Raw genomic sequence first — 18,279 nt, 5'->3', positions numbered from 1 at the left:
AAGATTCAGTTGGCCGCCGATTTGACAAAACTTTTTCATATTCTGTATGGAAGAACATCGTTTTTACAAACTTGTTTTGTTAATTTGACAAAACATTTTTTCAGAGTGCGAATGGTCAGTTCAGTGTATTGTACCCATCTTATTTATTTTTTAGAGCCTTTATTTTGATGTCCTTAATAGAGAACAGTAAAGTACCAGGTTGAGACCATTTCATAAAAGAGGTAGGGCAGTAGTGTTGCTCAGAAATATCCTCCGCTGTATCTCAAATGCTAGACAGTAGTACAGGACGTGAATATTGTCCTCTTCGTCCTCTAAACAATATGCGCAAATCTAATTTGTGTTGATGCCTATTTCTTTTAAGTGGGGGCCAAGAGCACAATGTCCCGTAAGCAGGCCAACTAGCGCTGTTAACTGGAGTATCGTTGAGATTGTAGATCTAGTTTCTCAAATTGCCGTCTGGTTCCAGGATTAGCTTAGCGCAACGATGACCAGGGGGATAATTCTGTAATTTCTTTTTCGAAAATGCGATTCTGTAGCCGTGACATTGCCATTTCAGCTCACATGGCATTGTCAGAAGTCATATTTGAGATTTCTGGCAATTCAAGTGACAATGAATTTTGTTAAACAAATCAACCAAGACAGACTGTATTTTCATAAAATTATAAAGTAGAGGGTTTTTATTAAAAATCAATGAATTGCATTTTCGAACTCATATGATATGACCAAAACATGATCTATTATGGTAAATGTGCATTCAAAGTTCGAAAATTGATCCATCCTTTTTTACCGTGTATTGTACACATCCTCATTATTTCTTAGAGCCTTATTTTGATATCCTTAATAAAGAACAGTAAAGTTCCAGATTGGGACCATTTCATAAAAGGCGTAGGGCAAACAGTGTTGCTCAGAAATATACTCCCCTGTATCCCAGATGCTAGACAGTAGTACAGGATGTGAATATTGTCCTTTTCGTCCTCTAGACAATATTCGCAAATCTATTTTGTGTTGATGCCTATTTCTTTTAAGTGGAAGCTAAGAGCACAGTGTCCCATAAACAGGGCAACTAGCATTCTTAACTGGAGTATCGTTGAGATTTTAATCTAGTTTCTCAAATGCGGTCTGGTTCCAGTATTAGCTTAGCACAACGAAAACCAGGCCGTTTAGTCCAAGTGTGTGTTGTGGTCATAGGCCGCCTTCCTGTTCTTGATGCAGCTCCCAGAATAGCCGCAAATAGGCATTGGACCAATGATTGTCTAAGCTTCTTGATTAGCTTTTCCACGTATCACTCACAGCTTATCTCTGGTGATGGTTTTGAGTGTGATGTCTAGATTGTTCAATAAACCACTTAGTTCACTCTCTGCAGTGAAGGAGGTCTCGGAGAAGCCTCCAGAGATTGTGTTGCCTTCTCAAACAGGGATTTGTTTGGACGTGAAGCTGCACATTGCACAATCCATCCTGTTACGGAATTCTGTAACGATATGAGAATGTCATATGACAAATTTTCGTGATAAATTCTGAAGCAGGACGGGATAAATGCTCAATGAGCATTGAATGGCCATTGCAAGGAGCTTAATGAAGCTTTTAGTAACTGATATGGATCTGATTTCTTCATTTTTTTTTAATTTGTCATATGACTTTGTCATACTGTTACAGAATTCCTCTACTGGAAAGTTTTTATGGATGTAACTTCATACTTCGAGGAAATGATGCCGACCCAGCCTTCAATATAACGTTGGCGTTGGCTAGAATGTGAGCTCACTAGGCTTATTGATTTAAAGATCAGTGGTACGAACCGTACTGCAGAGTTCTGAATCAGGGCGAGACCGTAAATTGGTTGTAGGGCTTCCAAAAATTTATCCACTGAGAAAAAAGGGGGTGCGATTAACTTTTCTTCTTTGTAACTTTAACACTTTTTAGGTGTAAAAATATATCAACATTTTTAATGTTAATTTTACACCTTTTTAAGTGTAAAATTAACATGAAAAGGGGTAATTTTAACCCATAACACACCTAAAAAGCATAATATTTACACTGATTTCGGATCAATATTGCAGGGTAAAATTAACACTTCCGGAATGTTATTTTAACTTTTTCGGATTTCTCTCACATCGGGCACGAACTTGTGCAATTACTCATAACAATTCATTCATTTATTCATGTGTGTGCAACTGTTTATTCTTATCGGGGACGCGGGCCTATAGGACACTCAGGTTAGTAGCCCATGCCTGTCGATCCTCCGCCGCTTCAGGAAAGTGGTCGTGGTCGATCTCAAGGCCCCCAAGGCAAGATCTTGAATATTATTCAGCCACCTTGTCCTAGATCTGCCCCAACAATTTTCAGCCAAATGTCCGATATCTAAATAAAGGTAAGACATCGGAAATTTCCAATGAAACATTAAAGATTATTCTTTAAAAATGCTTTTATTATAAATTGCCAAAAAGAAATATATAAAATCCCAAGCCATTTATTCAACGATTTCTCGATAAATCATTCCCCAGAGGACAACAATAAGCAAGCGGTATATCCAAAAAAATCTTTCTGAGTAACTAACATTGCTTTTTTTTAACTATTTTTCTAACAACATATCAAAAAATATAACTTTTGAGTTCCGCACTAAACAGTATTGCTGTTTTTTTTGTTCCAAGAAATGAATATCCTTAATCCAGCATCTTCCGGATCATGTAGTTTAAGATTCCTCCATTCCGGTAATAAGTTAGATCGACTTCAGTGTCGAATCTCACGAGAACCTTGAATTTCTTTCCGCAATTTGTCTCCACTGTGATAATCTGCCCAGGCTTGCAGTCATCGGGAATGGCAATATTGAAGATTTCCTTCCCGGTGAGTCCGAGAGTGTCAGCATTCTCCCCTTCTAGGTACTGCAGAGGGACAATGCCCATTCCTACTAAATTCGACCTGTGAATCCTCTCGTAGGACTCTGCAATGACAGCTCTGATGCCGAGTAAGTAGGGTCCTTTGGCAGCCCAATCTCTGCTAGATCCACTGCCGTAGTCCTTGCCCACGAGCAGGATTAGGGGAGTCATTTCCTTCCCATACTGCTCAGCACAGTCAAAGACATCCATCTCTGTTCCTGTGGGAATGTGCAGAGTCTTAGGACCGGCATTTGACACTAATTTGTTCACCAGGCGAATGTTGGCGAAGGTTCCTCTGGCCATTATGGCGTCATTTCCTCTGCGTGAGCCGTAGGAGTTGAAATCACGTGGTGTTAGGTTCTTTGAGGCGAGGTATCTGGCTGCTGGACTGTTCCTGGCAATGGATCCTGCTGGTGAGATATGGTCAGTGGTAACAGAGTCACCCAAGAAGAGCAGGACTCTTGCTCCGACGATTGGGCGATTGGGTGGAAGTTCTCGGGTCATTGTCTCAAAGAATGGTGGATGCTTGATGTACGTTGATTTCTCATCCCATGGATAGAGCTTTCCTGTGGGAGCCTGCAAAGCTTGCCATGCCGGAGATCCCATCTCAATTTTCCCATAGACTTCCTGGAACATCGCCGGGATGACATATTTCTGCTCGACAGCCTGAAAATTGAGATTGATTATGTATTTTCTGGTGGAAATAAATGATAAAGATGAGAAGTCTTACATGAATCTCCTGCCTTGTTGGCCAAATATCCCGCAGGAAGACTTTGGAGCCATCAGGCCTGGTTCCAAGAGGATCCTTCTCGAAATCAATGTCCACTGTTCCAGCAATGGCATAGGCGATCACGAGAAGCGGACTAGCCAAGTAGTTGGCTCTTGTGTTGGGATGAATGCGTCCCTCGAAGTTTCTGTTGCCGGACAAAACTCCAGCACACACCAGACCATTCTTCTCGATGACATTCACCAGATTATCCTCCAAAGGACCAGAATTTCCAATGCAGGTCATACAACCGTAGCCCACTACATCGAATCCGAGAGTTTCCAGAGCAGGAATCACTCCAGATTCCCTGTTAAAACCAAAAGCCAGTGATAAGCCTAGATCAGCTTATAGAGGTGCGATTCCTTCATTGCAAATTTGGATTGTGGCAAAACCGAACGATATTTATACATAAATAATGCAAATTTCGTTTAATAATTCTTAAAGTGTATGAAGCATATTATGGTTATTAATGAGGAAAATTGAATGAGAAATGCATAAAAGTGTCTGAAAATCTTTAAAATCGATTATCTCGGAAACTATGAGAGATAGAGGCCTCAACTTTACATCTGTTTAGAACCTCTGTCACCGACCCGTGAGAATCCGCGAAGTTATTCATTACCCACGAAAAATACGAGCCCAGGGAAAATCCGCGCTAAAATATGCGACCCGCGAACATCCGCGAAAAAATACACGACCCGCGAAAACCCGCGAAAAATTCGAGCTCCGCGAAAATCCGCGAAAAAATATACGCTCCACAAAAATCCGTGAAAAAATTCGCGACCCGCGAAAATCCGTAAGAAATTCGCGCCCCGCGAAAATCCGCGAGAAAATACGCACCGCATGTAAATCCGTGAAAAAATTCGCGTCCCGCGAAAGTCCGCGAAAAAATACGCGCCTCGCGAAAATCCGCGAAAAAATTCGCGCCCCGCAAAATTCTGCAAAAAATTCGCGCCCCACAAAAATTCGCGAAAAAATACACGCCCCACGAAAACACGCGAAAAAATTCGTGCTCTGCGAAAATCCGCGAAAAAATACGCGCCCCGCAAAAATCCGCAAAAAATTTCGCGTCATGCGAAAATCCGCGAAAAAAATCTCGGATCACGAATGGTATATGTAACCTTACAAGTCTTCGAATATAGACTCACTATGTAGAGAGAGGGAGATAGGGAGAGAGAGAGAGAGAGAGAGAGAGAGAGTGAGAGAGAGAAAGGGGGAGTGAGAGACCCTATAGCCAACGGCTGTAGCGATTCCACTGGATTTCCAGCAGCCTTTTCTGCCATGTCCGCTGATTTTACCGCTAAAAATCCGCGTGGAATTCCCTGGATTTTACCGCTCAAAATCCGCGTAAGCTTCTGAGATGGAATTTGACGCTAAATTTCTTCCTAGCGTTCCATGGACGTTTTCGGAACTCTGTATAGGACCGTCTAATAAGAAATGTCCGCGAGTTTCCATGGACTTTTCTCTGACGAATATTTCCACGGCTTTTCCTATGGATTATTAGCGTATAATCGGCAGTCAGCCCTTTAAAAATTTGGAAAAATCCTCTTTATTTCCACGAAATTCTCCGTGGAAATTTCCATGCAACTGCCTTAGAGGCTTCCGTGGTTTAATATTACGGAATTCCACGACTTTTCCAATGAATTTTTTAAATATATTTTTCTTGAAAATAATTTCAAAAATTGATTAAAAATTTTGTGGGACTTTCATAGAGAATTTCCAGAAAAAAAACATCTACAAATATGGACGATCAGTGCCAATTGGCAGCTTAGAACTTGGAGAGTGTTCATCTATCAGACGAACACTTAAGTGTTCTACTTTTGAATTGAAAATATTGCTACCATATCGTTCATTTGAGTATGTCTAGCTCGCAAGAATTATAGCTTTAGGGCGAAAAATAATTGCAGAATTTTCGCGCTTACTTCCATGGAGTCTTGGTCGGAAAGATATCAGAAAATATACTCGGAATATTCAAAGGAGATTTTGAATCAATTTCCAGCGAATGCTCTCAGATATGTTGCAAGAAAATTCCTCGGACTTTTTTCCAGGAAATCCACGCGAAATAAAGCTGATAACTCCGCAGAATTTCAAGCGGAATATTAGCGTTTATTTCCACGGAAACTCTCGCGGAAAAATAGAAGATAAATTCCAGGGAATTTTCTGTTACTGTGAAACTTTGCGGCCGATCGGCTACAGGGGAGTGCTATATATATGAAAAAGCTTGTCCGACGCCACTTCTCCCGCTTTTTTCCTGCCTTGCGCTATTAGCAAATTTTCTTAAAATTGAAATTTTTGAAGTGAAATATCTCGAGAACTGTTCGACGAATGTCTTAATTTTTTTCTTTTAAATTGGTCTAAATTTTCTGGGCTACAAAATAAATATAAAATTTTCAAAATCGCATGCTTAGATTTCGAGATAAACTACAAAACGTGATTTTTAACCGGTTTAGAACCGGTTTTTCAAAAAACTAATAGCACAGAAATCGTCGTACGCGCGAGTAGATATATTTAGAAGAAAATTTATGAAGATGTCTCTTTCCAAACCAGAGATATTGCGTACTACGGACGGCCGGACGGACGGTCGGCCGGACCCGAAATTGCCAGCTTATGATTTTCGACATCAGGGATGTTCAAAACATATACCCTGTGAATTTAAGCTTGATCGGAGCACTTTGAGAAATTCCGAGGATTACAATAGCTGTGATTAGAAGGAATCGCACCTAAAAATATCAATAAATCCTCAATAAAAAGCCACAATATAATCCCGTGAATTACTTCAAATAGTAGGTAACGACTCCAGATCCAGGTGAGAGAGATGTCTTGATGTACGGTGCCACCTTGAGGTTTTCATTTACGGCCTTCTGGGCCAACAAACCCGCTCCTAGCATTACGGAAGGATTGCTGGTGTTGGTACATGATGTGATTGCAGCAATCACCACTGAACCATGCTTCAGGCTATAGGTTTTTCCATCGGACCAGGTAAAATCTCCACTGGCTGACAGTGAATCCGGATTGAGTTCGAAGCCCTTGAAGCCAATCTATGCGCAAGAAAATTTTACACATTTGAATTTTGGCGACAAACTGGAAATTATTGCAGAAGAAGAAGCTTCTCCAGGGCATAGGGAACATATAAAAGACAGCAGAATATGAGGGAATATTTCAGTCTCAGCAAAACATTCCCATCGAATTCCTGTGCAAAAAATTGGTGATAGTGCATAAATTTAATTGAAAATTGATATCAAAGACATTGAGCAACCACACTGTCTTGCAATAAATTCACTGCAACTTTTGAGCGATTGGCGATCTAGTCGTTAAATCAATTTAGTAGTGACTAGAACGAACACTCGCGCTCAATAATTGCAGATCATCTTCTCCAGAAAGTGATAAAAATTTTAACTAAAAAATTTATAAATAAATTTCTGTTGAATTTGTATTAAAGGAACTCCTGCTGTGATGTTGACTATTTGAAACATATCACAGTAGTTGTACTTTAATGCCGTTTCAATGAAATCAGCAATTTCCCATGACCATGGTGATTTTAATTTGTCTTTGATTTATTGAGTGATCATCTGGATTTGAGAGACAATTATGCGATTAACTCGGTCCTGTGGGTGTTACAGCGATTCGAAATTCATCACTGGGCTTAGTTTATCGCATAATCAATAAGATATCACACAGGAAGTTAATCTAATCGTAAATACGAGCGTAAGTAGTGCACTTTTCTTTATCTTGCAGTAAGCCTATCTACATTAACAGAATTATTGTTATTTTATGATTTGCGAAAGATAAGCAAAATAAGTATTTAATAAATACCGTAAATAGAGTTTGCAACTTTGAATAATTTAGTAAAATTATGGCCAGTAGGGGAAAGTAGGCATGGTTCGAACACAGTGAACCTTCGAACGATGCAAGTTTTCTCTTTGTTTGTTAAGAACTAATTTGTCATTTCTTAGCCATAAGAAAGATAATTAGGGTAAGTGTGCCTAATTCCGGCCAGCTTGCAATTTCGGCCACATTTTTTGTTCCTCGAATTTCATTGAACTTTTAGTTTTTGCATACTCTAGAAATAATACAATGAAGAAAATAACAAAAAATGTCGTTTCGACGAGCAAGATGATCTGAAAAAGGCATTGGAAGAATTTCTGAAGGGCAAGGAACTATGAGAATGAAGGTGGCCGAAATAGGGTACCAAAGCTATGTCTATATTTTTATTCATTTTAAAATGTATTAAGAATGATTTTAGAGTAAATAAAGACGGTAAACTGTTTACAAGGTTCCATGCAACACTCTTACAGAAGAAAGAATAAAAAAAATCAATTTGTATTTAAAATATTACATTTCAAACTTAAGACTTTGACGCTTGCATGCAACTATGCCGAAATTTTGCACACTTACCCTAATAACTTTATGAAACGAGATGAGAAATGATAAACTAACTCTTAGCAAACAAAGAGAAAATTCGCATCGTTTGAAGGTTCACTGTGTGCGAATCATGCCTACTTTCCCCTAAATAATGCTTTTTGTTTACTAGGAAAATAGGTTTGACCAGTAAAAATTTTAGGACGGTAAGTAAAATTGTAATTTTGGTCATTAACAAATTCAATTTGGCTTGAAAAGGAATCTAATTTTGTATGTAATATCTCCGGATCATTTTTTTATAAAGTAAATTTCATGAAATCTAAAAGTTCATACATGTTCTTTAATTTTGCTGATTACCTATCCCATTCTTTTACAATCAGAATTGAATTGAACTAAATTGAATATATCTTTGGCCTAGTGGTTAAAAAGAAAACGAAGAGTGTGAAAGAGTGAAGTAGGTATATGACAGACGTTTGAGAAAGAAAGGAATGTGAATTTAGATTTCACAAAATTTTCCTGATCTAACCTAAATGTTTTGAGACATAAAAAACCAAATTCGATCAGAAAAAAAAAACAAAAAACAAAAATAGCATTTTTTTCAGAACAAAAGTAAAATTTTGTCAACAAAAAAGTAGATTTTGATCGGTAAATAAACCAAATTTGGGCAGTGAAAAATCGATTTTGATCTCTATAAAAATAAATTTATTTCAGTAAGCAAATGAAATTTGATCAGTTGATATCAAACTTGGGCAGTAGTGCCCCCGGTACACCTCTTAAATCGGTAAAATTCCGTGAAATCAACATTTGCGTCTCTGGGATAAATCTATCCCACTTTTGGACTCAAAATTGTACTGAACTTAATTTAATTTGGTGTTATGTTCCAAAGAAGAGGAGTGTAAAACAGTAGGATAGACATACGTAATACTTTTAAAAAAGAGAGTGATGCAAATTTTCACTTCATGAAATTTTCCTGAACTGAAGTGTACCCAAAAATCAATTTCGTCCGTAAATAAATCAAATTCGGTCAGTCAAAAATTGATTTCCATCACTATAAAATAACTTTAATTCAATAAACTTGTGGAATTTGAACAGTTGAAATTGAACTTGGACAATAAAAAATGGATTTTGGATAATAATGGCTCTGACACTCTTTTAGACCACAAAAATTTCATAAAATCAGAATTTACATCCTTTTTGTCACTCTTCCTCTTCTTTTGAACAGCACACGAAATTAAATTTAGTTCAGAACAATTTTGAGACAGAAAGAGTTGGATAGACATATTCAAAAATTTTGGAAAAGAAAAGAACGTGAATTTTGATTTAATTAAATTTTACCCGTCTAAAAGGTATGCTGGAGGCACAAATAATTCAAACATGGTTAGTAAAAAATTGATTTTGATCATTAAAAACTGTTGCTTCAGTAAGGAAATGGTATTTGATCAAGAGAAATAAAACTTGGACAGAAAAAAGTCAATTTTGATCAGTTAAGAAGTGAAATTTGATCAGTAAAAAATGATTTAGAACACCAAAAAGGATTTATTTTACATCAGTGAATAAGGAAAAAATTTAACAGTAGAAATCAAAATTGGGCAGTAAAAATTCAATTTTGATCAGTAAATAAATCAAATTTCTTTAGTGGAAAATCGATTTTTCCACTAAAGCAATCGAATTTCATTAGTAAAAATCATTTAAAATTAGTATAAAATTGATTCAAATCTGTAAGTAAATAAATTTAGTCGGAAAAATCGATTTCAATGACTAACAAAAATTTCACATCAATAAACAAGTTACATTTGACTAGCAAGAAATCGAACTTAGTAATAGCTCTGGTACACCTTTTAGATCAGGAAAATTTCATAAAATCAAAATTCACATCCCTTTCTTTATTAAAAGTTTTGCATATGTCTATCCTACTCTTTCGTACTCTTCTTCTTCTTTTGCACATCACACCAAATTAAATTTTGTTAAGCTCAATTTTGAGACTGAAAGAATGGGATAAATCTATGCAAAACTTTTGAGAAAGGAAGGGATGTGAATTTTGTTTTCATGAAATTTTACCGATCGAAAAGGTATGCCGGAGGCTTAAAATATCAATTTTGGTCAGCAGATGAATCAAATTTGGTCAGCGAAAAGCCGATTGTGATCCAGTAAAGAAATAATTTTGCTCAGCAAATTAGTAAAATTTGACCAGTAAGACGATCGGACCAATAAGACGTCGGTAAAAAGAATTGATTTAGGTTAGCAAAAAATCGATTTAGATAATTAAAAATACAATTTGAATTTGATCAATAAAATATCTGTTGTTTTGGTTTGTAAAATGTCTAAATCTGTATAAAAAATCTAATTTAAGCACTTAGCAGTCAATTTAGATCAAGTCCTCTTTATATCGGATTTTCCAAAACCTGAATCTAAATTTAAATTATTTCAGAGAGTTGTAACAGAATGAGCAGTATTTTAGCAAAAATGATCAAGATTTGGTAATTACTATATCGATGGGGTCAGTAAAAATCCAATACTGTTGTCAAAAGTCAAAATAGATTTTGGTAACTAAAAAAACATGAATTTTTGATCAGTAAAAAATCGAATTTTGTTAGTAATGGCTCCGGCACATCTCATTCTTTTGCTCTTCAAATTCCATTGAGCTATATTGAATTTGGTGTGACGTTTAAAAGAAGAAGAAGAGTACGAGAGAATGAGATAGACATATGCAAAGCGTGTGCGAAAGAAAGGGAGTCGAATTTTGACTTCATGAAATTTTCCTGATCTAAAAGGTGTGCCGGAGCCATAATAACTCAGGCACACCTTTTAGATCAGGAAAATTTTTTGATATTAAGATTTGCATCCTTTTCGTCCTCAAACATTTTGAATAAGTCTATGACATTCTTCCGCACCTCAATTTAGATTGACCTAAATTGAATTTGGTGTGATGTTTAAAAAAAGAAGAAGAGTGCGAAAGAGTGGTATGAACATATGCAAAGCAAATACATTTGGAAAGAAAAAGACGTGAATTTTCGTTTCTTGAAATTGTCCTGATCTAAAAGGTGTGTCAGAGATTAAAAATTGATTTTGAAAATTACAAATTTGATCAGAATTTAATTGAGATTTTTTAAAGCGGTGAAATGTTGTGTAAGTTTCTGTTAAGGAAACATAAAGATGATTCATTTCTAAAAATCCAATCTCGTAAGCAAGGGGAAGTGCACCTTTGAATTGGGGCACCTTTGGATTTTGACTTTTTTCCCATTATAACCCTTTAAGGACGAGAGGGTCAAAAATCGGAAGTCAGAAAAAATCACTTTTCTAACTTTTTAGAGCAAAACACAACTTTAGTTGATAAAGGAAGGAAAAATTTGATTTTTGGGTCACCGGTGACCCAATCGTCCTTAAAAGGTTAAATGAAACTGGTTTAAAAACTTGTGAAGTCAAAATGCCTCATGATAAAGCTAAATTTCACTTAAAAATTGGAGAAAAAAGCTCAATTTCAAAGCTGCGCCAGTTCAAAGGTACCCCAATTTCTTCTATTCGGCAGTTTAGAAACTTACCTTGTTGGTCAGGCACGATCTAAAATCAAGTTGCATCTCACTAACGGCAACGCGGTCATGGGGACGTTTTGGTCCTGACACAGACGTAACCACTGTGGCCAAATCCAGAGTGACAATTTTTGTGAAATGAGGATCTTGAGCAGCATTGTTGTAATCCCTGAGTTGTTTAGTGGCCTCCAAGTACTTGAAGATCACGTTGATTTTGTCATCTGATCTATCTGCAAAGCATAATCTCTTGAGTAAACTACCGCAAAATTGAGCTTTTCTCGTCCAAAAACTAACTTGTTTGCTTGAGATAAGACAGGGAATTCTTGTCAACGGGGAAGAATCCAACAGTTGCTCCATATTCTGGACACATGTTACTGATTGTAGCTCTATCAGCAATGCTCAATTCTTCAACTCCAGGTCCGAAGAATTCCACAAATTTGCCAACAACTCCGATTTGACGTAAATGCTTCGTGATGGTAAGGACCAAATCCGTGGAAGTGGCCAAAGAACTGAGTTTTCCCACCAATTTGTACCCAATCACTTCTGGCAGAAGCATGGAAATTGCTTGGCCAAGCATTACAGCTTCAGCTTCAATTCCTCCAACACCCCAGCCCAAAACACCCAGCCCATTGATCATGGTTGTGTGGGAATCCGTGCCTACAACGCTGTCGGGGTAGAGGACCTTAGCTCCATTGACAGGATCCTCGAAGACCACGCGCGCCAAGTACTCAAGATTCACCTGATGGACAATTCCCGATCCAGGAGGCACGATTAGCATGTTGTTGAAGGCATTGGCGCCCCATTTGAGGAATGTGAATCTCTCCTTGTTCCGCTCAAATTCCAAGTCCTGATTCTTGGCCAGAGCATCTGGTGTTCGGGCAAAGTCCACCTGAACTGAATGGTCAATCACCAAGTCCGAGGGGCAAATGGGGTTGATTTTGTTGGGATCTCCATTTAGCCGGAGGACAGCATCGCGCATCGCTGCAAAGTCCACCACAGCTGGGACTCCTGTAAAGTCCTGCAGGATCACACGAGCTGGTTTAAATGCAACTTCAACCTCCTTCTCTGTAGATTCACCCTTGATCTCCTTCCAACTCAAGATGCTCTGCACATCCTTTTCAGTGACCTGGAAGTTATCGCAGTTCCGGACGGCAGATTCCAGGAGGACACGAATTGAGTATGGAAGGTTGTCTGATGATTAATAAATAATGAGATTAGTTCCTTTTCCAAAAGGATAAAATGAATTATTTGTTTAATTAATAAATTAGGAAACTTACCGAATCCTTGGCCCAATGAAGCAATATCGTAGAACAAATAATCCTCATTGTTGATGGAAATCTTCCGTTCTAAATGCTTGAATGGGTTGGGCTCTGGAACAGCAAATATAAACAATTTAATTAATTTAGTATTCCCCTTCGTTACAAAATCCACATCATCAAGTCAAATTGCCAGTGGACTAGATGACCACGAAAAACTATGTAAAGTTGACACGATACTATTGCTCTAACTCTTAAGAGACTGCTATATATACAATTAATTAATTTTTCGACATCTATAGGGGAATGTTGGCATGGTTGGCATGGTTCGCAGAGAGTGAACCTTCAAACAATGAAAATTTTCTCTTTGTTTGCAAAGAGTTATTTCGTCATTTCTTAGCCATAAGATAGATAATTTTTAACGCCAATAGAATAATTGACGAAGAGTAAGTATTACGCAATAGGGAGATGACCTCCTTCCGGGTGCGTCAGGGATGCTGATCCTTTCAGAGACCAAACAACAATGTTTTTTCGCCAAAGCTTTCGACCTTACAGTGCGCCTTCTTCAGTGGTCAAAACCGTGATTTCTAAAATTTGTCTTCTACACTCATCTACTCCTACTCAGGAACAACAGGGAAATTTAAGGATTTTGTTTGTTAGAATTAGTTTGTGTTGAATGTGCAAGTCCAAAGTGCTCACAAAGAAAATCCTAAAAAACCCTGCTGTTCCTCAGTAGAAGTAGATGAGTGTAGAAAGACAAATTTTAGTCGACTGTAGCGTCGAAAGCTTTGGCGAAAAACATTGTTGTTTGGTCTCTGAAAGGATCAGTATCCCTGACGCACCCGGAAAGAGGCCATCTCCCTATTGCGTAATAATTTTTAACATCATGAGATCAAATGACAAATGGTAAACCAGCTCTTTGTAAACAACGAGAAAGTTCGCATCGTTTGAAGGTTCACTCTGTGCGAACCATGCCTACATTCCCCTACCAAGTTCTGTTCGCCGATCCCATGATATCGTAATTAAGTCATCATTTTTCCAAAGGGGTATCGTACAAAGAAAAAAATTGAAAAATTGTTTGTAAATGTTTGTGAATTCCCACTGGAGACATGCGACATGTTCGAAAAGCATATAATCCACTAAAAAGTTCGTAAAAGTTAGTACCTTTTCACAAACTCTGTTCGTAAAATGACCTAACGAGCATTTTTTGTTCTTTTCCAAACATTTGTTCTACATTTTTGCTAATCTGGCTACTTTACAAACAAATGCCAAAATTTAACAAACTTTTTTCTATGTGTTTACGAACATTTACAAACAAATGCTTATAAAGGAACAAGAGTGCTCGTAAAGTGATCATGTTACAAATATTGTTTGTGAAAAAAGTACAAACTTTTACGAACTTTTAAAAGGGTTATACGATTTACGAGAATTTGGTAAGGACCCAGTAGAAATTCACAAACATTTACGAACAATTTGCCACTCTGTCAAACCACTAGATAAATCTCCGGAGAAGGAAGGACTCAATCTGTGGAAGGAAGTCTTTCCACCAGATTTTGTCGAATTAAGGGAAGGCCTTCCTCCTGGTGGTGACCAAGACTGGAATATCTGGAAGTCTCTCAATCATTTGAGGAGCGGCGTAACGCGTTCGAGAGACAACATATGCCGATGAGGATTCTCCGAATGTGACATCCTATGTGATTGTGGGGTGATCCAAACTACCCCGCACTTTTGTGTTTATCCGTTATCCCTGCTTCATGCGGAACAGGGGATTTGATGTCGGCAAGTCCGCTTGCCATTGACGTGGCCCGTTTTTGGGCAAAACAAACTTAATTTTATGTCTCAACACTATTAATAATAATAACGAACAATTTCACGAATTTGTCCGCCCATCTAGTTACTTGTGTGTTATTAAAATTAGAGACCAAACGGTAAGAGATTTCCTTAAGGTTTTCATTTCAATAATGCCCTAGACAGACTTACAACTTAAGGCCTCTACACGTTGGGAGTAAGTTTTATCAAAAATTGCTTTTTTAAGGAAATTGTGTGCAGTGTTGTAGGAAGATACGACAAATTTTTGTCAAAAATGCATTTTTGATGAAAATTGGTCTCAATGTGTAAAGGTCTCTAAGCAGAAAGATGGTTTATAGAAATTATAATCAAAATAATGATTTGTTTTAATTTTCAACTGTTTTCCAAGCAGCACATCTTGGTTATTTAACTGTTGGATAACGTTTTTATAACTTGTTTGGTTGAAATAACCGTATTTTAACGTTGGCAGAACGATAATTTCTGGTTAAGTTATTTTGTGCTACTTTGTGCAATTGCCACTAAATAAGCTGTTTCACGTCTTAACTCGAGAGGCGGATTAGTTAGAACCTGATGGAAATGTGATCTGTTCATTATATTGATTATAATTACATTAATCCGTCTCTCGACTTAAATAGTAAGTGTGTCTAGGGCGTCTAGGGCATAATATTCGAAGAATTTCATTAGTAAATGCTTAGTCACGGTCGCCGTCGACTTACCACGATCGATTTTGTCAGGAAAACGATTTCGTCATACATCATAATGTAATATATTTTCAAGGAATTTCAAAATTAATCGATTCTGGGATCGTCCCTAATTAAAAAAAAACATTTAAAACAATAGAGGGAAGTGTAAAATTTGCAATTCCGGACAAGCGGGATTCTAGATAAATCAATTTTGAAGTTCGCACTTTAGTAATCTAGTAATAAAATAGACATTATACAATTTTATACTACTTTAACAATTTACTATAATCAGGCACGAATTTTGAGAAAATTCGTGCCTGATTACTAAGGATTCGATATTAAGGAAACATTGTCCATTAGACTTTGAAAAATCTATAAAATTGTTTGTTATTTAGATTTTTGAGGCATTCGGGAACTGGACTAAGCCTCCAGTCTGAAGCCTGTATAAGAGAGTAATGAATAATCTAATTGGCTTGTCACTTCTCGAATAAACTACTGGACTTGCTGATTGAACTACTGGTTACCCGGTGGTACTGGCCGTGAATTCTTCTTTAAAGCGGTTTTTCAAGGACAAAGGGTTAAATTGCTCAAAAAACCGTATTAATCAACCGATTTGAACAAGTTTGAATTTATTTGAAAGGTCTTGGAATCCTCTTCTTAGAAACTTAATAAAAGATACAAAACTGAAAATTACTTTACTGAATTAGTAAATTAATCAAATATCTCAACCATCTTAAGAAATCTTCCAGAGACCCCCACATTAATGAGGCTGCCGGAATTCATCAGAAAATGGGATCTTTTAAGGGTACTCATCCACTTTTTCCAAAGCTTCCGTTTAAAGCCTCTAAAACTGTTTATACACTAGTAGCAATTTAAAAAAAAAATGTTTTTTAAAGAAAATTTCTCCTATCATTGTAAGCATAAATGTTAAATTTTTTTAGAAGGGTAATTTTTGAGGAAGATTACTTCTAGTGTATTAGACGCCATAAGGCTCCAAGCCATTATCAGAATCAATCAGTTGGAAGTCTGTGCCGAAAGCTCTGAAATATGATGAGCTTTCTTTGAGAGATCCCATTTCCATACAATTTCGGTAACTCCATCAATACAATCATCTTCACATGGACGTAGGTTGTTCTTCACGAACAAAAACCCTCAGTTCGAGCATTTTACAAAGTCTTATTCACCTTTTTACCTTCTATACATAATAAACACTTTCGTTCAAAGTCAATATCAACCAATTCTCCATTTGGGGTCTTTTCCACTGCCGTTAATTCCCAAAAATAGTGAGTATTTGTCTCTTATAAATTGCATAATCGCAGATTTGCTTTATCAGGCAATTGAACTCGTTTTTAGGTCATTTTGCGGAGTAATAAATTAAATTAAAATGGGATGATCTTACGATGTGAAAAATTATCAATTAAAAAATGTTTATCATCTAACTGTGCTATATATAATAAAACCGTTTCCTTTCAAAATGTAAACTGAAATAAATTTAGGTGACTAAACCACATTGCAAAAGTTATTTGCCAATATTTTTGTCTGAACCACAATGAGAAAGTATTTCCGGGACTTTTATCAGACATGTACAACATTAAAAATTTCTTGGTTAAATTGCCCATTGCCCCATAAACATTTTCTCTTGAAAACTTTCCTCAAAATTATAATTAAAATAAATAAAAACGTATATTCATTGTTGAAATTCTCATAAGAATTTCAAATGTCTATTTGAATTAATTAAGTTGGTTGCGTAATGATTTTTTTTGTTTCAAAGTTAGAAGTTTGTTGGATATTCAGGAGGGCACATTGTAAGCATAATTGGTCAAATATCTCTTAAATTATGCAATTTACTATTGAACTTAAACTCTTTTACTATCAAAAATCCCATTCATGATTGCAATACTGACCAAATACGAATGATCATCTGTAACATATAAGCAAGGTCCCTATCTGTATTTGTGCAAATTGATGCGACAAGTTATTCAACCTTCAACCTCTCTTCAAAATAAAGACAAATACACGGTGAATAGATTAAAAATAATTGCACTTTTAGAATTTAAAGAATATGGGATAAGGCAGATTTCAAGGGAAACCGGGGAAAATTCTCGATAAGATATTTTTTAATGAATGAAATAAGTCACTTGGACTAGCCTCCATTTGCACTCAATAGGCTCAAAATACTGCAATACCCATTATAACACCTAATAAAAAGGATAGAGTAACTGATAATGCAGCACTTACTTGCCATTGCAGGGATATTTGCGCGCAATATTTCCCAAAATTGTGAAAAACTCAGAAAGTCACGTATTTACGTGTGGTTTAAATAGAAAGGTGTCAAAAACTGTGAAGCACAGTATCGACAACTTTCCAGCAACCAACATTTCGAGTTGGTTTTAGTACAAAAGAGAATATCGTGTTTGAAAATAAAGTCGGTTGTGTGTGTTTCATCTATGTATCAGTCTTATATATATATATATCAACATATGTAAACATAAATGAAATAGCGATGAAACATATTGCTCAGAGTTGAGAGGGTTCTTGAATAACGCTTACGATATTTTCATATCTTAGAGGAGAGTGGGGCAAATATGCAAGCATGAAATACATTATATCTTTTAACAGCAAATAATCAAGAGAAATTAATTAAGTTTAGTTAGCTTGATTATTCATGAATTTTTGATAAAGTATTAGAAAAAACAACTTTAGGTGATTGAAACTGCCCCACCCTTCTCTATATCAATAGCAAATAAAAACTTGTGAGAAAAGACTTTTGGAGATTTAAAAACTCATTAAAATTTTATGAATAATAATAAGATGTCAATGAATAAAAATATTATTAAAATTAAATTTTGAAAAAAGTCGATCAAAAATATCGCCAGAAATTTTCTTAAAAAGCAATTTTAAAAATTTAAAAAATTATATTTATAACTAATCTTTTAACATATTTCATGGAATTTTGTATTTTTTTAGATTTTTAGTTCAAGTTAATTGATTTTGTGTTTTTGGAGCGCTCAT

General features: G+C 36.4%; 2 protein-coding genes across 2 annotated transcripts in view; one reads left to right on the top strand and one right to left on the bottom strand.

Moving 5' to 3' along the window:
• Positions 1-2,401: 2,401 nt before the first annotated feature.
• On the bottom strand, positions 2,402-17,635 carry LOC129810106 (cytoplasmic aconitate hydratase-like). The gene is made up of 7 exons (XM_055860382.1): positions 17,506-17,635; positions 12,797-12,889; positions 11,814-12,710; positions 11,532-11,749; positions 6,409-6,671; positions 3,601-3,943; positions 2,402-3,536 (listed from the first exon to the last, which is right to left on the bottom strand). The coding sequence occupies exons 1-7, from the start codon at positions 17,510-17,512 to the stop codon at positions 2,658-2,660; spliced, it is 2,700 nt and encodes an 899-aa protein (XP_055716357.1). The 5' UTR covers positions 17,513-17,635; the 3' UTR covers positions 2,402-2,657.
• LOC129810125 (regulator of G-protein signaling 7) overlaps positions 16,474-18,279 on the top strand; it is an 18,864-nt gene continuing 17,058 nt past the window's right edge. The window contains exon 1 of the mRNA XM_055860419.1: positions 16,474-16,550. The gene's annotated coding sequence lies outside the window, so the exon portion shown is untranslated. The remainder of the gene's footprint in view (positions 16,551-18,279) is intronic.

The sequence above is a fragment of the Phlebotomus papatasi genome, chromosome 1 (genome assembly GCF_024763615.1).
Source record: "Phlebotomus papatasi isolate M1 chromosome 1, Ppap_2.1, whole genome shotgun sequence".
Lineage (NCBI taxonomy): Eukaryota > Metazoa > Arthropoda > Insecta > Diptera > Psychodidae > Phlebotomus > Phlebotomus papatasi.
The sequence above is the reverse complement of the archived record's forward strand: the minus strand, read 5'-3'. Positions and strand labels throughout refer to the sequence as shown.

Bases quoted from the DNA above. Each gene is read 5' to 3' on its own strand.
- LOC129810106 (XM_055860382.1), bottom strand. The intron at 12,711-12,796 runs GTAAGTTTCCTA...ATTAATCATCAG, and splicing joins TTCATTGGGCCAAGGATTCG to ACAACCTTCCATACTCAATT. The intron at 3,944-6,408 runs GTAATTCACGGG...TGGTTTTAACAG, and splicing joins GTCGTTACCTACTATTTGAA to GGAATCTGGAGTGATTCCTG.